The 24,448-nt window shown below is 35.7% G+C and overlaps 1 protein-coding gene across 1 annotated transcript in view; it reads right to left on the bottom strand.

Moving 5' to 3' along the window:
• smc5 (structural maintenance of chromosomes 5) overlaps positions 1 to 24,448 on the bottom strand; it is a 68,489-nt gene that overhangs the window by 5,760 nt on the left and 38,281 nt on the right. The window contains exons 9-18 of the mRNA XM_041226640.1: positions 22,446 to 22,701; positions 21,395 to 21,549; positions 20,513 to 20,626; positions 8,460 to 8,554; positions 7,493 to 7,625; positions 6,427 to 6,600; positions 6,131 to 6,300; positions 1,102 to 1,225; positions 455 to 577; positions 227 to 355 (exon numbers count right to left, since the gene is read on the bottom strand). Coding sequence (XP_041082574.1) covers positions 227 to 355; positions 455 to 577; positions 1,102 to 1,225; positions 6,131 to 6,300; positions 6,427 to 6,600; positions 7,493 to 7,625; positions 8,460 to 8,554; positions 20,513 to 20,626; positions 21,395 to 21,549; positions 22,446 to 22,701 — 1,473 coding nt within the window. The remainder of the gene's footprint in view (positions 1 to 226; positions 356 to 454; positions 578 to 1,101; positions 1,226 to 6,130; positions 6,301 to 6,426; positions 6,601 to 7,492; positions 7,626 to 8,459; positions 8,555 to 20,512; positions 20,627 to 21,394; positions 21,550 to 22,445; positions 22,702 to 24,448) is intronic.

The following is a 24,448-nucleotide window of genomic DNA, read 5'->3' as shown; positions in this document are numbered from 1 at the left end:
AAGTATGGTGGCCCAGTAAGTCAAAAAAACAAAGTGTGTTTAGGCTGTTTACCCGATCACAGGCCAAGAATGACACTTCAGTATGATTGTGTTTACACGGTAAGTCCTAAAAGGGTTAATGGCATTCTTGGCTTTGACAAATATGCATACCCCCCCCTAAAGTAGAAAGATTCAAAATGAAAGGTTACTAAAAGACCCTGCAATACATAAAGCATTGTGGACGTACAGACTGGAGCTCTTCTGGAACAGCACTCTGCCCTGGATCCAAATTACACATGTCCTTTGCTTTCTTCAACAATGCCTTGCAGTTCTCCATCAGTGAAATCTTTCTCTTCTCCAACTCTGTGTACTGTTTCTATTAAGATTCCAGAATAAAATATATTTTTACATAAGTTACAGAAAAAAAAAAATCATTCCAATTAGGGTTATGGTTTGTTTGATTATGTGCTCTTACCTCCATGTTTTTCAGTTGTGAAGACCCTTCTCTGCACTCAGTCTCTAGCTTGCTCTTCTGGGCATTCAGCTCAGTACTTTCAAGAGACAGGTTCACCTTCTCCATGTTCAGTTTTGCACAGTCCTTTAAAATAAATGTTTAAAAACTGTTAAGTAGTATATTTTGTCACAGTATCTTTAGAGACAGAATGGAAAGAAATTATGTGCTCTGGTTTCTCATGGCAGTTGTTGGATGCAATTCTTCTGATTTTTTTCTTGCAGTCTTGAGGAGAGATTTATCTATGTGCCACACTGATCCCTATGGTTCGTGGCCGCACACCACGTTCAACATCTGTTGTGAGAAAGACGGATGTTGCAATTCATGCATCCATCATTGTCTCCAAGAAATCACATCAGCAAAATCACATCCTTACTACATCCATGACAAATCTGAGGCATGCTCAAACTGCAATGCATCACACTAAATTGGAATATTACACAAAAGATGATATGTGCCATTTTGGTAAACTTCCACACCTATAAGCAATCATTAGCAGAACCATGCACTGACATAGTTTAATATGGTAGAAATAAGTACAAAATTTAACATACTATAAATATGGTAGTTACATTTAGTATGCAAGATGAGGAAGAATTTCAGAAACATACTTTTATAAGCAGCATGAGTTCGGATACAAGCTTAACTTTCTGGACATTGACTGCCTTTATCTTCGCTTTCGTCCGTTCTTCTTCTTGTTGTAGATTGATGGCATACTGTTCCATCTGCTTCAAACTGGAGAGAAAATGAAAGAGGGTATGGGTATATTCAAAGATGTCACTGCCCTCCTCTCACACTAGCCTAATTGACTGAAGGCTGTGTTTCCATTTGAAAAGAAATCACCCACTCTTGACAGTGAAATTGTTCGCAAATAAGAAAGTAGCACAGCATGGTTTCAATAGAGGAGTTATGCAGTACTGTGAAATGCAAGCAAAACCTCACAAGATTATATTTTGAGGCATCAGTCACACACATACCCAAGAAGACAAGATGAGATCCTCCCAATAGTACTCAATGAAATGAAAGAAGTTATTTACAAACCGCTAACCAAGATCATGCAACAGTCTCTTGACACAGGGGTGGTACCGACAGACTGGAAAATTGCAAACGTAATACCGATCCACAAAAAGGGAAACAAAACTGAACCAGGTAACTACAGACCAGTAAGCCTGACTTCTATTATATGCAAACTTATGGAAACTATAATAAGATCCAAAATGGAAAAGTACCTATATGGTAACAGGGTGCTGGAAGACAGTCAACATGGTTTTAGGAAAGGGAGATCGTGTCTAACTTGCTTGATTTTTTTGAGGATGCAACTTCGGTAATGGATAATTGCAAAGCATATGACATGATTTACTTAGATTTCCAGAAAGCTTTTGACAAAGTCCCACACAAAAGATTAATTCTCAAACTGAACGCAGTAGGGATTCAAGGAAACACATGAACATGGATTAGGGAGTGGTTAACATGTAGAAAACAGAAAGTACTGATTAGAGGAAAAACCTCAGAATGGAGTGTGGTAACCAGTGGAGTACCACAGGGATCAGTATTAGGTCCTCTGCTATTCCTAATCTACATTAATGATTTAGATTCTGGTATAGTAAGCAAACTTGTTAAATTTGCAGACGACACAAAAGTAGGAGGAGTGGCAAGCACTGATGCAGCAGCAAAGGTCATTCAAAATGATCTAGACAAGATTCAGAACTGGGCAGACACATGGCAAATGACATTTAATAGAGAAAAATGTAAGGTACTGCACGCAAGAAATAAAAATGTGCATTATAAATATCATATGGGAGATACTGAAATTGGAGAAGGTATTTATGAAAAAGACCTAGGAGTTTTTGTTGACTCAGAAATGTCTTCATCTAGACAATGTGGGGAAGCTATAAAAAAGGCCAACAAGATGCTCGGCTACATTGTGAAAAGTATTGAATTTAAATCAAGGGAAGTAATGTTAAAACAGTACAATGCATTAGTAAGACCTCATCTTGAATATTGTGTTCAGTTCTGGTCACCTCGCTATAAAAAAGATATTGCTGCTCTAGAAAGAGTGCAAAGAAGAGCGACCAGAATTATTCCGGGTTTAAAAGGCATGTCATATGCAGACAGGCTAAAAGAATTGAATCTGTTCAGTCTTGAACAAAGAAGACTACGCGGCGACCTAATTCAAGCATTCAAAATTCTAAAAGGTATTGACAATGTTGACCCAAGGGACAAGGACCAGGGGTCACAAATGGAGATTAGACAAAGGGGCATTCAGAACAGAAAACAGGAGGAACTTTTTTACACAGAGAATCGTGAGGGTCTGGAATCAACTCCCCAGTAATGTTATTGAAGCCGACACCCTGGGATCCTTCAAGAAGCTGCTTGGTAAGATTCTGGGATCAATAAGCTACTAACAAACACACGAGCAAGATGGGCCGAATGGCCTCCTCTCGTTTGTAAACTTTCTTATGTTCTTAAGACAGTCTGAACAAACCACATGCACAGGAGCAAGTTCTGTTTTCCAGGCGTTTTGGAGCAGTAGGCCTTTACCGCGTAGTCACAATACTGCACAGGTATGTAACTGTTTACAGCTTTGCTATTTAAAAGTTCTTTAAAATGTTCCTTTTACCACCCAAGTCAAAAATGACTTGTGCTCTTTCTCAAATCAGTCTTAATTCTCAGGAGCTTCCACTGAAATTGTCATGTTTTAGATGATCCTCACTTAAACGACAGCGTTTGTTGATCTGCACTCTGTTCTAACAGCTAAAACCTTACTCTTCTGGTACACAAGATACAGGTATCGTAATTGCAATTGCTGCAAGTTTTGCGAAAGCAGGAAGAATGTTGGAATAGTTCTCAATAAAAACCCTGCAGGCCTCATCCACAATCTTAAAATCATGCTTTTTTGAGCATGCGTTTTACTTGTCCAAATTCTTGCCCGAGAGCATCAACAGGCAAGATGCTCTGATACCAGGGACATGCGCAGTGCTACATGGGATACTGAGACCTCTGCTGCTTTTTTTTTTTTTTTTTTTTTGAGGATGCACGGAGTAGTGGAACCGTTTTTACATGTTGCGTTGCATAAAACTACTTTGTAATATAAACAACATTATTGGATAGGGATGAAAAGGGCATCTGTTGTCTTTTACATCTGCGTTTTAGAAATGCACTGCTGTGATTAATTAGGTCTTGTGGTATGTGTGTGTGTTATGGTGGATTACCTGTCACACACAGTGGTTTGCCGAAAGTATTCACCCCCCTGCAAAGTTTTCACATTTTGTTGACATTAGCAATAATTACATATGCCATTTGTCCGCCATGATTTACCGGTGGTGTTTTGACTGTGTTAAGTATTCAATTACATACTTGGTAGAAACAACTTTTGCAGGAGGTTAAAACTGTGTTTGCACAGTATTACATTTTTATTATATATATATATATATATATATATTGATAAGTTTATGGGGGGATTATATATACTATATATATATATATATATATATATATACATATGATAATATTTACACACACACACCACACACACACACACACACACACACACTAGTGGTTTGCAGAAGTATTCACCCCCCTGCAAAGTTTTCACATTTTGTTGAATTACAAATAATGTATACGGTTTTTCAGGAGGTTAAAAGTCAGTAAAACTTGCATAAGTATTCAGACCCTTAAGTTAGTACTTGGTAGAAGCACCTTTGGCAGCCATTACTGCTATGAGTCTTTTTGAATAGGTCTCTACTAGCTTTGCACAGTAAGATGGTGAAATTTTTGCCCATTCTTCATGGGAAAATTGCTCCAGTTCTGATAAGTTTGTTGCGGATCGTCAATAGACTGCAATCTTCAAGTCTCGCCATAAATTCTCGATTGGATTCAAATGAAGACTTTGACTGGGCCACTCAAGAACACCAATTCTCTTCTTGTTCAACCACTCCAGTGTGGCTTTGGCTTTGTGCTTCGGGTCATTGTCCTGCTAAAATGTGAATTTCCTCCCTAGTCTTGGGTGACTCAAAACAGGTTTTCCTCAAGGATTAGCCTGTAGTTTGCACATTCCATTCTCCCATCCATCCTGACAAGCTTCCTAATCCCTGCTGAACAGAAGCATCCCTATAACATGATGCTGCCACCTCCTATAAAAAAGATATTGCTGCTCTAGAAAGAGTTGACAGCTTAAAAGGCATGTCATATGACAGGCTAAAAGAATTGAATCTGTTCAGTCTTGAACAAAGAAGACTACGTGTAAAAAATTCTTGTGCAGTGTTGGGTTTGCACCAGACGTAACACTTGGAATTTTCCATTTTTGTCTCATGGAATGACCACACCAAATGTTTTTGTCACAAGAATGTCTGCAGTTCTGGGATCAATAATACTAACAACCAAACGAGCAAGATGGGCCGAATGGCCTACATGTTCTTATGGTCTTATGTTCTTATGCAGATGTGTGATGTGCAGGTTGGGTTTGCACCAGACATAATTTTTCTGCAAACTCCATACGTATTCTACAAGCTTTTTTGCAAACACCATACGTATTTGAAGATGAGGCTTTTTGAGTAATGGTTCTTTCTTGCCACTTGTTCATACAGGCCAGCTTTGTGTAGAGACCAGCTTATTGTTGATATGAGAACACTGACTCCCATCTCAGACTCAGAACTTTGCAGATCTCTCAAGGTTATTGTTGGCTTCAGAGTGACATCCCGAACAGTTTCCTGCTTGCCTGGCTGCTCAGTTCGGGAGGGCAACCTGATCTGCGTTGCGTCTCGGTGGTATGAGGCATCTTGCAATTTTTAATGATTTACTTCACTGTGCTGAGAGGGATAATCAGAGCCTTTTAAATATTATTGTACCCTTCTCCTGCTCTGTGCCTCTACCACTTGTTTCAAAAGCTCCTTGGTCTTTATGGATGCTTTTTTTGGCTCGCTATGTGAGTTGCAGCTAGAAAGTCTTTATATACCTGAGGAAAATTATGTACAAGTTAAACCACTTTGAGTACACACAGGCTGAAACCATTTCACTAATTTTGTGACCTTTCAAACAAATAATTTGCACCTGAGCTGATTTAGGGCTGCAGTAGCAAAGGGGTTGAATACTTATGCAACAGAGATTAACCTTTTTCTCTGTAAATCTTATTTATTTTCTATGTGCATTTTTTTAAACTATCAATGTGGAGTAGTTTGTGTAGATTCTACATGTAAAGTCTAATTTGAAAGCGTGAAAACTTTCCTGGGGGTGAATACTTCTGTAGACCTATGTATATGTGTGTATGTAATTAATTTATATATATATAACGATAGTGAAAAATTAGGCATCAACCCAGCCTTACAGGTATGCCCATGAAACCTACTTTTTTTTTTTGTTTTTAAATAAATACAAAAATGTATTCAAAAAAAGGTATTAGCCACAGAGCACTGAACTTTGTTAGGAAGGGATGCCACATGATGTACCTTTTTCCACATTGTTCTGTAGCCCTAATATTGAATAACGTGCTGAGCACATTGTTGCCCAACCATTGATGTATGGACTCTAAAGTGACTTCAATAAAATAAGTTACTTTTATAATGTTTAATTAAATACATATTAAACTTTTTCATTTTTTAACTAAGCTGTACAAGTTTAAAACGCAAGCATTCAACCACATACCTGTCTTGTTTGGTGCTAATTTTCTGTTCCAGTTGCCTTTTCTTTCCCTTCAGCTCAGACAGGTCTTTCTTTTGCACTCTGAGCTCATTGTCCCTACGATCCAGCACATTCTGACGTTCCGACAGGGCCTTCATTTGTGAATCCAATGTCTGCATCTTTTGTTGAATCATCTGTGTAAATTAAAAAATGTGTTAAACATTCCCTTTGTTCAAAAATTTTTTTTTTAATTATTATTATTATTATTAATGAATCCATTTTTGGATTACTGAATATGTTTCATTATGAGTAGGTCTCACCTTTAGCTGTTCCTCTAGCTGCGTTCTTTCATCAGCATCCACAGTCAATGTGAGGAACTGAGGGTGGCGCAGAGCAGAGTTACTGGAAATTGTCTTGTTGGTGTAGTTGGACTTTTTCACAATATATTTTTCTTCTGCTGTGTAAAACTGTCTCAGCTGGGACTCTCTTATAACCTGAATAAGTGGGGACACAATGACAGAACTCTGTCTCATGAATTCAAATAATGGGAAAAAAAACAAACAAACATGTTCACCCTTCTGCATGAAATGATAAAAAGAACTATGCTTCACAAGCTGGTTTCATTACAGCTTTACTAGCAATTCCAAAAGTTTTATTTTGCTAATTCTATTACAGTCTAACCATGTAAGTGTATATCGTTTAATTGAATATCCCGCCTAATTCCAAAATCATTACCAATGCTGCATCATTAATTTACCCTGTTTAAGTGTAATATTTTAAGTGCATATGGTTTACTGTATAGCAGTGATATTTTTTATATAGTTAACCAAGCATGTCCATTGTGAACTAATGTAAAAAGGGGAACAAGCCCAGGGTGTAAAGGACTATGATGTGCTAAAAATGATCATGTTAAATGTATGTTGATATAGATTTCAGATATATTTTCAGGTAGGCTAAAATTACATGTAAATGTGCGAATACAGTTTTCAAAATGAATATGGTAAATTGTCTGTGACGTACATACAGCATTTAACAATTATTTCCATTTAATTTTTTTAAAGAAAATTGGGTATTTTGTGAATTTGCATCACTGTACATTTAAAAAAAATAATTATAAAACTGATGGTTCTATGTTTTGTTTTTATTCAAGTAAATTAATTGTCGGTCACAATTAAGTGAAGCCTTAAAGAAACAATTAATAGTTTGGGCTATAGAGTAGTGCATTTTATTACTGGTGAAGTAACATTTTATAATAATTAGGATCGCAGATCACCAACCCACTTTAGTGTATACTCCATTTAAGTGTATAAATATTTCTGAAAAAATAGGTTATGTTCTTAAGTGGGTTAGATTGTATTGTTTTATATGGTCCGGTTGAGTACTCACTGTCTCAATCATTGCCTTGGTCTTCTCAGTCCCAACAGGGACCTCGTTCAATCTGTATTGGTGGCAGAGATAGCTCATCACCTCTTCTGGGGCATCAATCAGCTCTCGCAAGAATGAGTAAAATCCGTAACGTCTTCAGAATACACAGGAAAACAGGAGTAGGTGAATTATGGGACAAAAAACACTCAACACTTTGGTTCCCATTTTCTACAAATGAAGCTTCATTTCTGTGCAGTAAACAAAAGATGTTACTGTACCTTCAAGTACATTCTTTTTAAAAGCAGGTTTTCACTTGAGTTCAGTAGCTGCTCTTCTAGTTGCCTATGCAAGTTAACTACGCTAGATCAGACAATGTGTCTTTATTAAAAGTAAGAGCCAGTGCCACCTGATGATCCGCCACTTTGGATCAGGGCTGATTTAGTCTTCCTGGCAATACATTGCTGAGCACTAGAGGGTGCAGGCGCTTCGGGTGATTTAACCTACATAGGGTTATGGTAGGCAAATAACCCAATGAAAACTGAACCCTTTGTTAAAAAAAACAAAAAAAAGACAATGAATATCAGTTAGGCACATGCAGTTTGTCAATGTAGGCTGTAAATATAAAATACTGACAGAAGCAGCATAATTAAAATGCCCATGATCAATCTCTCACTAGAGAATACAAGTACGCCCCAATGCACTGATGCAGCCAGCACCTCAAAGCATTAGGGCTGTCATTTAGAAACCAAAAAAAAAAAAAAGTCACAACCATCTTGGGTCACTGGTTGCCCAAAGGTTTCTAAAAACACTGAAGATATGAAGTTGTCATCCATTATAGGGATGCTTAAATCGAGGGGTGGACTCTGGTACTCTCAAACTTGGGCCATGAATAACTCATACCAAATAACCCCCCCCCCCCGCCGATTCTCTCTCTCAATAATGTTTATTAACAATTTGACCACAAATGTATTCTATCCCCATGACTTACTGGAAGTACTCGATTGGTCTTGATGGAGGCCTGTTTGCACATGACTGGGTAGGTGCGAGGACAGCATTTACCCTTAATTTCTGGGTGTCACGTACCTATAGAAGAAAGTAAACATGTTCCTTTAGAAATACCCAAGTTTATATATTTTGAAATGAGTTGCATTAATATCGTTTTTACCTTTTAGACTGTCAAAGGCAGCGATAGGACTATACAGAACCAAGTATGGTTCTTTCTTTTTCATTTATATACACTTGTACAGTTAGGTGAAAAAAGCTACATGATTATTGGGCATTACTTATATACAAGATATTGGTATGTATGTAGTAACCAGTTTGAAAATATAGGCCAAAAGGTTTAACTCCACAATGATTAAGGAAGAAAAGAGGGTAGAAAAGGTTAAAACCTTAGAAGCTTTAACCCTTTGCAGTCCTATGTCGGACCAGGTCCTACATTACAATTTTCCCTTTCCAGTCCGATGTCAGACCCTGTCCAACATCAAAAAGACGTAAAGCACAGGTCTCTAGTCGTTTTTTCTCCGGAAAAAGCTGAGAAAACATTTCAATGGCTGAATGAAGCCAAAAAGAAAGGGCCTATCTCATAGCCTCATGCACCACAGAGATAACACGTACATAAACAAAAGGAGACAGGTGCTTCTACATCCAGCGCTCAAAAGAATATCACTGACATTTGCAGAGCTTTTTGAGATGTAATTAATAAAATAATGACTTGGATCGCATTATTGAGGAGTTTGGTGAGAAAATGAGTGATCAGGAGAGGATTTAACAGTATGCGTGTTTATAAAGAGGTATGTGAAAAATACAGCAAACAAGTACAGAGTGTACTTTTGCGACTCAGTGCCTTTTAAACCTGCTTTACTCTGAAAAAATAATATTTTAAAACAGTGTGTGTGAAAATTGGACCTGATGCGCCTGACAAGCGCTGAATATATGGACCGCTGAGGGTTAAATATGTTTCTGAAATCGGGGAGTAGAGGCAAGGTGTATCTTGTGTCGAATAAAAAAAAATGCATACCCGCTAGTTAGTTTTATAAGGTGATATTTAGTTTAATAAGTAGATGCAGCTGCTGCTTAGTGTATTACATGCTGAGTGAGACTTGCGTGGTGATTTCTCAGATGGCTTTTGAACAGTGTTGCTGCTCCTGCTTGCCTCAGAGTTTTCTTTGTTCTGTTCTCTGACTAAATATCACAGTATATTTGCCAATTTTTCTGTAATTCTTCGTGACAGAGAAGAAAAAAAAAAATTGTTAAGTGATTTAAATGCTGTTTCAGTTGTATGTTGACATTTTTACCTACAGAAACACTGTTCAGATAACTGTTACTAGACATAGTAATATTAATAGATCATCAGGTAAGTAAGTTGGTCTATGATGACTTAGCTGTGTTGCAAGACAATTATTACCGCACGGTTATGTGATCTTGTTCAGCCAATCACAGCACTTCATTTATCCAACGCATTTTATAGTCAGGTATTGTTTATATATAATTGGGGGCTCGTGCCTTGAGATAGTATCCAAATACATGTTTACTTGTCTTGAGATAGCTTAAGGATTAATGTTACAATTACTTTATCATAACTTTTATCACCAAAGTATTTTCAAAACACTCTTGCTCTCAAAACACTCTACAGTACATAGAGTATAAAGCATGTATTACTTTCAAAACACCCTTACTCTCAACACTGCAGTACAGTAAAGGTCAAAGCACTTGTTGCTTTTTACAGGTATGGTACAATTGTATTTACTCCAAACATTTTTCAGCTAAAGCCAACTGAATTAACCAACATCAATTTACCAAACTGTACAAACATATTGTACATCAAAATACGGAGAGTTAAAATACAAATTCAATTTTAAAATTAACAAAAATGTATGTTTAATTAATATTAGAACAAATACACCTATACATACTGATGGAACATGTACTTTGTTGCTCACCTTTGTCTTTTTTTCTGTGCATTTTGTGTTTGTGCATTAGTTGACCATCTGTAATGAAAAAACGCTGGCATTGTCTCCGAAAATATCCTTTCCTCCACTGTTCCTTTTAAGTGTATCTGGGTATTTATAAACTTCTTTATAAATATATAAATAACATTTGATAAACTGGCTCTCTTTTTCCACCAGGTCTACCCATCGTGTTGAAACAGTCTGCACGTGGTTGGATTGTGATGTTGCACATAATAACAATAGACCTGAGTCAGAACAGCATTCTTATTTATAATTTAGTTGGCACAGTATTCGCTCCAACACTTTTAGTCAAATACAGAATGACATTTAGTCTAGTTTACACAAATTCAGATTAGCAGTATTATTACACAGGTTTTATGCATTTTTAGAAAAATATATATTTTGACTACTAACAACAAAGCACATCGATGAAATAAAACCATCAGGCTAAATGTATTTTATATATATATATTTTTTCACGATGGTTTTTATTTTCAGTTTGCTTCTGTGTATGGTAACCAAAAAGAGCCCATGTCTCAAAAGAAAGCGGCTAAACTAAGCCTTTCAATATATGTTACTTCAGCCATTAAACATGTATATAGCAAGTGCTAAAAGAAGTACGGTAATCCAAACATGGTAACATAGAAATTAGAAAGGTAATTTAACATTATGATGAATATAAAAGACATACTACATGTTAAGCACAACAACGCAGTAACTAAAGAAAAGGCAAGATACTTGGAGTTGGAAAGGAGTTTGTTGTAACTCTGGACTGTAGTTCAATGTAAAACATCTACTGTTGACTTTCTCTGAATGGATGGAGTAACGGCAATATTTGCACTGACCATTAAAAGTACCACCAGGTATCCTTGTTTTGAATTATTTACAGGTTATTGAATAAACAAAGTAACTTGACTTGGATTAATCTGATGTCAGTACTTGATGGCTAGTTGTAATTAGTAATGTTAAACTATTGTAATGTTGGAATGCATTTTCTATTTGGCCAGGTTACACTAAGATTGCTATAAATATGTGTTAGAATTAAACAGATGTAGAATATTTAGGTTGGTATATGATAGGTGTTATTTTATTCTGAATACAATACAGCAATTATTATTTGGTGGTTTGCACAATATTATGTTATTGTTGCTTTAAGTTGAAGAGATACGCGCTGTGACGTTGCTGCTCATTGAGTTCTGTTTTTCAATTCAGTAAAAGAAAAAAAAGAAAACTTGTGCCTAAGGAAATAGGGTACAGAGGGAAGAAATCTCGTCTTGGACATTTGAACACTTTGTGAACCCAGCTGAACTTTACCAGCTTACACTGTTATGCTGTCTGCTTGTGCACACGCATTTGCCTTTTACTCTTGGTAGCGTAAGGGACCAGAGTTCGGGTAATCGAATACACAAAAATGTTGCACCCTGTGTATTCAACTAGGAAACTATTTGAAATTCCCATCCCTAATCCTAATAAACACTACTAAAACAATATTCATAATACAAAATAATAACAATCCTACTTAGATCCTTGTCGCTTGTGTAGCCTCTCCCAAGTCAAGTCGTTGATACCAACGAGTCCTGGAAAGATTCTGAATGGCATTTTTGACCTGAACAAATCGGATCCCAAATCAGAAAGTTAGACAATTCGACTGCATATCCATCGGGACATCTTACGTGAGACTGGATATGATGTAAACGAAATGTTGAATTCACAACAAATAAAGCTGCTGTTTTATATGCAAGTCTGGGAAACTGACATCAAACAAGGCACAACGTTATTTTTTTTCTCTGTCATAATGAAGCCTCCACTCTAAATGTTCGTCTTCATTTTTTTCATAATTACATTCTTCATGATTTATTGATTTCAGCGCTTTCCTTTTGGCTATTGGTTGCTTAGTTGTAGAAACTCCAATTTATAAAAACGTTGCCACGGGAACGAGTATCAACACAGCACTTCGGTACGCAGTCTCAGATTCTGACTGTACAAACAAATCTGATGCGCGGCGGAAAAGTTGGGGTTAGTTCGTAGTTCTGTTTTTAAATTAGTTCGTAGTTATGTTTTTAAAAAATGGTTTGTAAATTAATTTTCAGCTTTTTGACACGGAAACGGAAGCCATATGCACTGTGTGTGTGTGTGTGTGTATATATTATATATATATATATATATATATATATATTTATATATATATATATATATATATATATATGTGTGTGTGTATATATATATATATATATATATATATATATATATATATATATATATATATATATATATATATATATATATATATATATATATATATATACTAGTTAAATGTAACCGGCCCAGTCGGGCCTGTGGTGCTTCATAACTACCGGCCAAACTGCGCTCTCTACCTGTCCGGGGCTTTGGTTACTAAATGTATTAGGATTAAAATAAAATAATTGCTGTTAGTGTTTGTTTATTTTGGCCATTGTGAAGTTTCTTTTGTGTCTTGCTCACATTACACCTTGCAATCACTGCATCCTGAGTATTTACTGACCACACCCACATCAGCCATCTGTGACAAGTGTTATCAACTTACATTCATAACACACTAGTGTTTTATACTGTGGAGTGTTTGGGGCGTCCTACCAAGCAACAGTAGACTTCGAACTGGGTTCGAATTAATTGCTGCACCACTAGTTTTTATATTTTGTTTGTTTTTCACTTAGCACCCTGCTAAAACAAATAGCCCCACATCCCCTTTTTATGCAGCCATAAACATTAAATACTTGAGTGTTTGGTGTCCAGGTGTAACGCCAGCAACAGCAGTACAGCACCAACACACTCACTCACACAACCCACAAACGCAGCCAGAAACGGTGACAAAACTTTAAAGCTCTATATAAAAACACTACAACAAATACTTTACTGCAATACAAATATTCTCTCATGAAAACTAATAAATGTTCTCTCTTGCAGAATTTGTTTTTATAAAAATGTGATTATTAATATTTAGTATACATACATTTGGTTAGTCTGCCGTTTCGAGTGGTGTATTTGCTGCACTGTCTGTAAAGCAGTCTTTCTTCACTGTTGAAAGTGAAGTGCCTTCCCATTTGACACACATACACACGCACGACAATGGTGACTGTCTTTATAAGTAATTATAAAACTGTTGGAACACTTGCTTTTTACCTGCTAATCGGCTGTTGAAATTCTGAACACAGGTCGAATGTTACTATAACCTCCCGGTTGTGATCTTCATATACATAAAGAGCTTGTAATTATTTATTTTTAAACAAAAAAAGTGGGCGTGCATCTTTAAACATTGATTCTTACATTTTATTTCTTGAAACTTTTTTTCACACAATGCAGTACCCAAGTAGTCTGTTGAAAATAAATACACGCTTTCTCCAAAACTAAACGGTGCTAAACAAAATACTTCAGACTGCCACTGAACATCTTTTTAATTTCCTGCAAAATGCAGAAGTTTGTTTTCTAGTCTTTTTTTTGTTCTGATATCTGATCCCCTGGCTCGGTTTCTTGGACACGGTACAGGTGCCTGCCTGTGTGCTGTGACCTTTCAAGTCTCTGGTTTGATTACACTATGTAACACAATTTTTGCTCCTGGGTAGTAAGTGTTATTTCCTAATTGCTTACGCCTCAAAAGTATAGAAAACGGCTATTATTCCCCACAAACTTTGCTTTTGTGACCAGGACAGTGATATTTAAAAATATCACTATTTCCAATGGGAAAACGGGCAAATGTGTGTCTTCGTTCACATAAAGTCAGAAAAAAAACAACATATGAATCCAAATTAACATGTATTTATACTAAAGTAATATAAAAATGACTACAAAAGATTTAGAAGTGAGTAGTTTTGTGAGATTTACGATTATACTGTATTATTTGTGGGGAATAGCCATTTTCTATACTTTTGAGGCATAAGCAATTAGGAAATAACACTTACTACCCAGGAACAAAAAAAAATAATAATAATATTAATAATTGTTACACGGTGTTATTAAAAAAAAAAAAAAAAAAAAAAAAAAAAAAAAAAAAAAAAAACTTTACAAGTGTCCAAGGAGGAGCAACGATTCAAAGAGCCTGGAGACTCAGAGGTTTCCTCACAAAAAGGAGTTTATTTTTTCCTTTCTTGCGTTGCCTTGTAGAATGTGCTACCAAAATAACTATGTGGTGGTGCAAATGCCTACCATTACCCTATGTAGGTTCCTTCAATGGCCATTGTATTTCAAATTGCCTATAATCATCCACACAGGAGTGACTATCCCCCCCTGTGTTTTCAATAACACTTTGGGCAGGATTTTCAAAAGGTCATAAATGATAATTCCATTGTTAATTAAGAAATTGGTATGTAGCATGTCTACTTCATTATTAAATAATTGTCCTAATTATTATTATAATAATTGGCTTTTAACACCTGTGTCTAATGGACTCAAGAACAAAGAACAGGATTACCGGGACACACAGATCCACTAGGAATGTGATCGAGATCATTAACATGGATTTTGCTTTAATGTGTTTGTAATGTAGTGAGACTCCCCCCACACTTTATGTACAATGTACACTTTCACCTTCACACGTCTGTACGCATATAGAATGTTCTTATAATACTAAGTGTTCAGTGACTACTTCTAATCATGGATGAGTGCATTATTAGGCTGGCATAATATTAAAAATGAATAAATATATAATGAAGTGTTACACACTTGGTACACATCCATAACTAACAACTAAAACAGAAATGGCACTTCAAACTTACTTATTTATAGCCTACAATTGTACATGCTAAAATACATGTAACATTATATATTAACATAAGAAAATAAATGTTTTACAGTATTTTTCTTTTTAACCAAAAAAAATGAATGAGGGAATGACTAGCGGGGTTTAATTATTATGTATTTTTTTGTTTTAATCTGTGCTGTCCGATTTTTACCCACATGCTAGATAATCGTAAATCAGCATTTTATATGTAGTGTTCTAAATAATTGTACATTCTGCATGACAAAATGCGCAATTTTAAATGAAGTTTACAAATTATACACAACAGATATTCCCATTATTTTTTATTTCCATTTGGCTTCTTCAGTGGTGGGAGAGCCATCTCCCTGTATGCTAGTTGTTTTCATAACAACGAATTATGCTTCCTTTCATTTTTCATGATCTGGTTAACATGCGTCTTGATTACCGAGTTCCCCTTATCTAGTCGTTGAGACTGGAAGTGATGTACATGACCTGTGACAATTAAGCTTTTTAACGAGAAATGCGTTCATTAACGACGTCAAACATTAACAGAGTGATTTAATTAATACATTTTGTTTGAAAATAACTTGTTCAGTACAATAACACTGGTGTCTGAAAAGCCTACCCTTTGTGTCTTCTAGTGCAACATGACTTAATTTTCATTTATGGTCCTTAAGTGAAATTCCTGAGACAGCAGATATGGAGTGAAGGTCCACCTTAAAAAGATGCGTCATGTTTATTTATTTATTGATTGATTGATTACACTATGTAACACAATTTTTGTTCCTGAGTAGTAAGTGTTATTTCCTAATTGCTTATGCCTCAAAAGTATAGAAAATGGCTATTATTCTCCACAAACTTTGCTTTTGTGACCAGGACAGTGATATTTCAAAATATCACTATTTCCAATGGGAAAACGGGCAAATGTGTGTCTTTTCGTTCACATAAAGTCAGAAAACAACATATGAATCCAAATTAACATGTATTTATACTAAAGTAATACAAAAATGACTAGAAAAGATTTAGAAGTGAGTATTTTTTCGAGATTTATATATCTATCACAAAAGCAAAGTTTGTGGGGAATAATAGCCATTTTCTATACTTTTGAGGCATAAGCAATTAGGAAATAACACTTACTACCCAGGAACAAAAAAAAAAATTGTTACACGGTGTTATTTTTTTCAAAAGTGCTGTAGGCTACTCAGAAACAACATTCACAATTTAAAATGTCTCATTTTTATTATTGAAGAAAAAATATTAAGGATGTATTCAAAGGTTTATTTGCTAGCCTGGACTTCGAAGGTAGTCCTAAATCTTCTAAGGTTCGTCAGGCGGCTTCACGCACTGTTTTTTATTTTATTTTTTATTTTCTGTTAACAGAAACCGTTTGACAACGTTGTGAATACTATAAGTCACTCGCATGCAGAATTTGATCTTTTGATTTGTATAATGCATATTACTTATACGAAAGTTTTGTATTAAAATCCACTACGAAATCATTATACGTAGATACTCTACATATCGCCGCTGCCGTGCACTGGAGCAGGGTATATTATGCCAAATCACTGGGGGGTTACCTATAGCGGTTGTACTGCTTCAGTAAAATATGTACTCAGTACCTAGCGTATAATACATTGTAAGATAAGTGCTATGGTAGTTTAAGTAAAAAAAAAAACTGTAAACACTAATAATTCAATTTCAAAAACTGAACACCGTCTTCCCCTCCAGCTCACGTTATCAAGAGGAAGAACTTTAATTTCTTCATTTGACATCGCGACAGCAAAGCGTTGTATAGCGTAACCTGTTTTTAAAGAAATGTCTTGAAAAAATATATACTGGTTTCATTTTGAAGGTGGTAATAAAAACAATTATTTGCCATGATGAAATTTATATATTGGTATTCACGTGTGTGTGTGTGTGTGTGTGTGTGTGTGTATATATTTATATATATATATATATATATATATATATATATATATATATATATATATATATATATATATATATATAGACACACATACACACAGTACACTTGCTGGAAACTAGGTTTTTTTTTGACAGTGTTTTATGTCATGTACATTTCTGTAAATAATTGAAAATGAAAACACATGTTACAATATACAAAACAAGTATCAAAGCATTGCTCATGAAAATTGTCTCAATCTTGGATTCCTCAAAATAGCCACCCTTTGCCTTAATAACATCCTCACAAACACGAGGCATTCGGTTAACAAGTTTCAGCAGGAAATCACCCAACATGTCTTCCCAGCTCTTCTGCAGCAATTCCCAGAGATGTAGGGCACTTGTGGGTAGCTTTGCTTTGACTCTTCTGTCCAGTTCATCCTATACAAGTTCTACTTTGCATTTAGTTAATAGATAAATATATACTATTAACATGTCTTTTTGAAAGCATTCTTACTTTACAGCATTTTTTCACACCTGCCTAAAACTTTTGCACATTACTGTGTGTGTGTGTGTGTGTGTGTGTGTGTGTGTGTGTGTGTGTATATATATATATATATATATATATATATATATATATATATATATATATATATATATATATACATACACACACACATAATTACTTATATTTGGTTTACAAATGCTGCAATATTTTATTACATGATTTAAGGCATTTTAGAAGCGGCGCGTGAGAGGCTCCCATCTGCAGCACTATACTCCTGTGTGTTTTTGGGGCTTGAATACAGTACATTTACTGACAGTTACCAAGAGCCTATTAGGTGGGAGTTGGGAGGTCAGGGAGTACTGTACCAGCAATCAGGAGTGTGTATTGGTTAAGGGGCAGGACAACGCTGGTGTCGCAGTTCAGTCCAATAATGTGATGTATATGTTTTTCTGCACCAAAAATTCTCAGAATATCCGCTTGATATTTGTAAAAACTTAATATATCCTACTCTCTTTTTTCCCCTCACTCTAACTTGCTTTATGGTAATTTCTCTGCAAGAGAAATTGAAACTTAATGTTATCATAGATAGTAAGCGCATTGTTTTTATTTGTACAGGAATTACAATTAAACTGCAAACAACAAAACCACCTATAACTTCCGAAGGACCACCATTCTGTACATAGCTTATCTTGCATTTTCTTTCAGAACCGTACCATAAAATAAAATGTGCTTACTATGTGTGTGTTCATTAGTTTGTAATTTACTTGCTAGGTTGAGGCTCCTATCTCTTTGAGGACGTTACACGTGCATAGTCAGTGTTGCGCTTCTATTTGTTTACTGTGTGTGTGTGTTTTTAGTAGGGTGGAGAAAAAAAAAATACCTTAATGTTTTTTTTTTTTATTGATGGCGCTGTTTATTCGAGGGCGGCATCAACATGATGGAGTCTTTAATTAAAGAGGGTGGCGAAAGATAGATAGCTAGATAGATGGCTAGATATAATACGAGTAAACCCCAAAATGTAGGCAATTAGATTGCCTGGGCGATTCACCCACGGACTGGGCAAAGCTCTAAATAAAATCTTATTAAATGAAACTTATTATGGGCTTTAAAAGCGGTCTGCCCGCTGCTTCGCAGGCAGAGTCTGAATCACAGGCAGACCTTCCCTCTGCCTTTCATTCCTGTGAGTGACAGGCACACCTGCCTAACCTCCAGTTTTTCCCCTATTCTGTCTCAGGGTCTGGGTTCTGTCGAAGTCACCAGGTGTTTAGAGATTTGCTGTTGAACAAAACTAAATCCCTACCTTAGATGCTTAAATGCAATTACCAAGTCCTTCCCCCTAGCGTTATAATTAAGAAAAAGTATACACACTCCAAAATGGGTAGATGCAAAGTACAAAATTGAGAAAAAACTGCACCATGGTCGACTGCACCTTCAAATTTCGTTTTAGACTACTGTGTTTGTCAAAGAGAGACCGGTGAACAATAAAGTTAGAAAAACTGGATATGTGACAAAAAAGGATAAAAAGGAAAAGCAAGAGAAAGAGCAGTAAGATATACTCCTTGCATATACTTTTTTTTTTGTGTAAACTATGCTGTGTTCCAAATGAGACAATAAATAAAACCTCCATTATTGGTACCCTATATCATCCTGAATCAATACAAGTGCAACATTAACAACAGTGGTGGAGTATGGCCAATAGATACAAGAAGCGCATTTAACACAACTGTATTCAAACCGAGATGTTTATTATTATTAATATTTCAATGTTTCCAGTACTGAAAAAGGTTATACAAGTCTACAGATCTGAAGGGACTAAATGCATGCGTACTATATACAGTCAGCACTCACATGTCCACCCCTATAAAATTGATTTCAGTGATGTTTAAACGAATGTGATGCATATGATTATTTCACCTGATTTAAAGTGTATGTAGGTGAGCACGTTGTAACCGGCCCCCTACCACCCAAACAACCCCCTGCCCTGCACACACACATTTCATACGGAAAGAAAAAACATGGCTTGGGTTTGAGGAACTGTACAGGGAGACGTATTGTAGCACGTATTTCTTTTCTTTAGCACTGTTTGAATAACAATTATTTGAAGACGGTCCTCCTGTTAGTTTTGTTTTTCATCTAGAGATGATTCTTTCATTGAAATGTGTAACACAGCAGTAAAAGACAAACACTTCTGTGTTTCTTCAGGGAACACAAACAAGATACAATATGAAAAATGTATAGCTGAAAGGACTGTTTTAAAATAAAGTAGGCTTCCATTTAGATGTACTATAGTTGGTTTTGTTAGTACAATACCATATTTAACAAAAGTAGTATTAATTCAGAATGATATGATTCTGAAAATATCACTTGCCAAGAGATGACTAGACACATGAACTGTAACAGCACATATTTTTAAATCTGGTACGTATTGTAGCAGTATGTAAAATTCCCCATTAACGACCCAACAACAAAATTAAATCAGAATGTTATCCATGCACAGAACTGCTTAAACGTAAAAGGCAATGCAATATAGCAAAGCATTAAAAATAAATCGCCAAAAGCAAAACTTTTGCTACAAAAGATTGTTCCTGAAATTCTTTCTTTGAGAAATTTCTAGAAATTATAAATTTCCATTGGGGTATGTAAACTTCTGACTACAACTGTGTGTGTATATTTATAAAATGGAACCGGCCCAGTTGGGCCTGTGGTGCTTCATAACTACCTGCCCCAAACAGACTCATAGGTGATGCGCATTTTAAGATCAGTGAATAAATACATTTTTCATTTAGAAGTTTCCTTTTAGTAAATGAACAGCGGCAATGGAAACATAGCATATGACTGCATTAAAAATGGGGGAAACAAAAATGGCTTTATAAAAAAGAAAGTCAAACTGAAACCAAGTTTATATAACCCCCCTCCCCCCCAACAGTATTAAAGTGTCAAACACTCACCTCCTTAAGGAATATTTCCATATCTTCTTGTTTTTGGAATACAAAGGCCCTGAGATCATTAAGTGGAATGTGGTTCTCAACAAACTTTGCACTTCTTGGATCTTTCACACTTATCTGCAAAAGAAAAAAAAATATTTGCACTTAGTACATCTGTTATAAGGTGGAGGCGGCCATGTCTGTCACACTTTATAATTTTCCACATATCTATGTATTCGATTTTGAAGATTTATGGGGGTGGCCTGCCTGTACAGCACATTCTACATTTTAAATAACTTACTCTGTGAATGTGTTTCTCTGCACATTTGTCTGTCTGTTACACTTACGTTTTTACATGCATCTTAAGAACCTCAACTAATTTTGATGAAACCTGATTTACACATTCTTTAGCAGTTATTGAGAGGAACACAACCTGGGGATATACAAAGATGCATGTACTTCCGTTCATAGATAGGACACACTACCTCTGGAATAACTTTTCAGATTTCATATTGTATACTACTTTAACATGTTGTTGATATGCAATATTGTGATAGGTTTACTTATAGAACCGCTTATAAAATTTCAAATGAAACTTGTTATGGTCATTATTTAGGACGAGGAAGCATGTTGGGAACTGCCTGCTTGTATGGTGGCAAGATTTTGAAGGCTGTGCACACTGTTGATTCAGGTCATGGTTCATCAACTTTGTCTGATAGTTCCAATTTTGAATTTATAGCCATGGTGGAGGGTGTATGTTACTGACATACTGTACTCGTTTGCACCTCTAAAAAGTTGGATTTGGCATTTGTATTGCTACCAATACCTAATTTTATGTTGCAAGCAGAACGCTTTTGAAAATTCAGGGAAACATTAAAATAAATCTCTACACAGAATCCGACTCACCACAAGCATCATGGGCTCGTAGACTTTGCCTTTGAACCGCTCCTTGTTTTCTCTCAGCCACGTGAATGCCTTATAGGTGTCTAGATACCGCTCCCGAAGTTTCTCCTGTTTCATGTTCATCATATCTTCCAATTTCTTGGAGTGATTAGCTAGTCCTAAAACACGGTAACAATAAAATCACCATTTGGGACAAAACACGATATTATTTTGTTTACATTAAATAAAAAATAAAAAATAAAACAAAACATTTTGAATTACAACACTAAAGTACAAATTAAACGTACTTTAGTGAAGAATTATGCACTGTATGATCCGAACAACATTTTACAGTATCGGGCCACAGTTTGATGGTTCTATCCATAATTTACTCAAAATGAAAAAAATAAAACTACTTAATTCAACAAAAGGATTGACATTGAGTTTTTTGTTTTATAAAATACTAACCGTTTAGTATAGATCAGGAAGAGGCAAAGGAAATTCATGTTTTTGTTGGTTTTTTTAAAACAATAAAAGTACTATGCAAACACAACCTGAGCATTTTCAGAATAGCTTGATCAAACACTCTCAGCTACTTTTATAATAAACAAAAAATATTCTTTGTCTACTGTGTCAGACAATAAAATCAGACAATTTACTTCAGCTATGAATTTACTGCATGATAAAAATGTTCAAAATGTCTTCTTTGCTTAAAAACCTTATAATAGAACAGAGTTCAATTAGTTTAATAAAGTGTAATCCAGTAGAAAAATACAGACAGCCCACATTTTCTGAAAATTTGAAGTTGCATACAGTAATGTTCATTAAATATTTGCAGTTGTAGGGGCGGCGGCAAAATTGCTAATTCATACACGCCCCCACCCCCACCACTCACATAAATGCTCAAATTATCCCGAGCAAGTGTCCCACTAAAATAAAACTCAGTGATGTGAATACATGACAGCAAATAATAAAATCTGAATAAAATGTATATTCCAGGCAAATGGTTATCATACAACATCATTTATATTAGAAATAAATATAAATAATTTTTTTTTTTTAAAAAGTTCCATACTTCTCCTCTCACTCTCCTGGTTGTCCCTCTCCCTCTTCAGGTCTGTGCGCTCGCCATCAGCACTGGCCTTCTCCTCTTGAATCTGCCGCAGCTGGCAGTTGATGTCATCTATCTGAGGCTGCACGTGGTCCAGGTCACCGATGCTGCTCAGTTCGTTCTGCCAGTCTTTGATCATGCGTCGCGTGTTATTAATCCTCTTCTGCCGGTCCGTCTCTTCATCCCGCTTAAGATTTAGGGCCTGCTGTATATCTTCAATCTGGTTGAGGCAAAACAAACAAAACAAAACTCTTAAGCCCTTTTAAATATTATAAGGCAACCAAAAGACATTTAACATTTACATAAAACTAGTAATGAGGGAGTTTGAAAACATATGCCCTAGTCACATGATGGTGCTTTTCTGAGAGGAGCTGCATCTCTGAACCACCCTGACAGGGTTCACACGGTTTTCCTGACACAAATTTCAAGGACGATTTTGACAATTTTCAAAAGGACCTAATTTAAGTAGTTTGACTATTCTCAATTTTGATAACTAATAACCAACTGTAAAAATAAAGCTTTTGCATTAACGTATTTAAGTGTGGAATAACAAAAGCAACAATCAATTACTCATTTTCATGTACAGATAAGCGCTGGACTAGTAAACGTTCTTATTCATTAACAGTCAGTTTTGGTACCAATGGGAGAGTTTAATTCTAAAAGCAGTACAACAATTCAGTGTTTTAATTAATGACAAAAGCAATAGTCCAATAATTTACTGTCTCAAGTTACTAACGCGAACAAAAAAAAAAAGTCAGACAGCTGATCTTGAACACAACATGAAAAACAAAATAAATAAATTATGATATGTTATGTGGTCTACAAACAAGCTATTTCAACTATACTAAAGGCTAGGGATGTGCTTTTGGTACATTTTTATGAACGTTTAAATGCTATGAAGGTGTCAACGTTTAAACCACATCTACATACACACACACACAAAAAAAAAAACACATACACAACAAAGTATATATTGAAATTAGGGCTGTCACTCGATTCACATTTTTGATCGGTTAATCTATGTGCATTAGTCGTTTAACTGGTACATTAACCGGATCATCCATGCACATTTTTAATAAAGTTAACAAATCTTATGGAGACCGTCCTATGAAAAAAATCAATAGAATCTAAAAATAAACTAAAAACATAAGCCCAATGGGAACTTGGTCTTTTTAGAAGCATTTGTATTATTTGTGTCTTAGTAAATGCCTATCTTTGAATTTGTACAAAAGAGAAACATTTACTAAGAGGTGTACCTGTGCTAGCCCTGTGGGCACAAAGTGAATAAATTATTTCTTTTTATTACACTTTGTATTCAAAAGACAAAACAAAATCAGTAACAATAATAAACACAACTTACATATGTTACAGAATCAGAATGCACCGATTCCAATACATTGTTATATTAACTACTGTTTAGGGATTGGTGCCACAAACAGGAAATCCCTATACATATATAGTAAGACAGCAGGGAGGGGATTAATATCCTGCCTGCCAAAAACACATGCGTATGCACGTTTTGTTTATTATTTTATTGTTAATTATCACCCGCACCTGCGGGTTATTGTAAATTAGGACCTGGTGCATGGTATAAATAGTCAACAGCCAGTCTACTTGGGGTTGCTGAGTAGAAGGGAGCAGAAGGTGCGCTCTGTTCCTGTGCAGTCAGAACGTAAGTGCTGTATACTGCTGTGCAGTTAGTGCTCAAAACAAGCTAGGTGTTTTTTTCATTTTCGTTTTGTTTTTGTTATTAAAAATAGCGCATCCGCGCTTTAAACCTCTCACTGTGTATCTGGGTCTGTATTTTAAAAGGGCTAAACGAACCCGAACCACAAAGCTCGTTTACATATGATGGCAGCAGTACAGAGCCCTACGGACCCAGCGCAGAGTAAAAGAGAGAATAAAATGCAACTTCTTGGTCTGAATGCGAAATGTTATGTTTGTCGCAAATCCAACACAGCGCATCA

This window comes from Polyodon spathula, chromosome 2 (assembly GCF_017654505.1).
Source record: "Polyodon spathula isolate WHYD16114869_AA chromosome 2, ASM1765450v1, whole genome shotgun sequence".
Taxonomy (NCBI): domain Eukaryota; kingdom Metazoa; phylum Chordata; class Actinopteri; order Acipenseriformes; family Polyodontidae; genus Polyodon; species Polyodon spathula.
The sequence above is the reverse complement of the archived record's forward strand: the minus strand, read 5'-3'. Positions and strand labels throughout refer to the sequence as shown.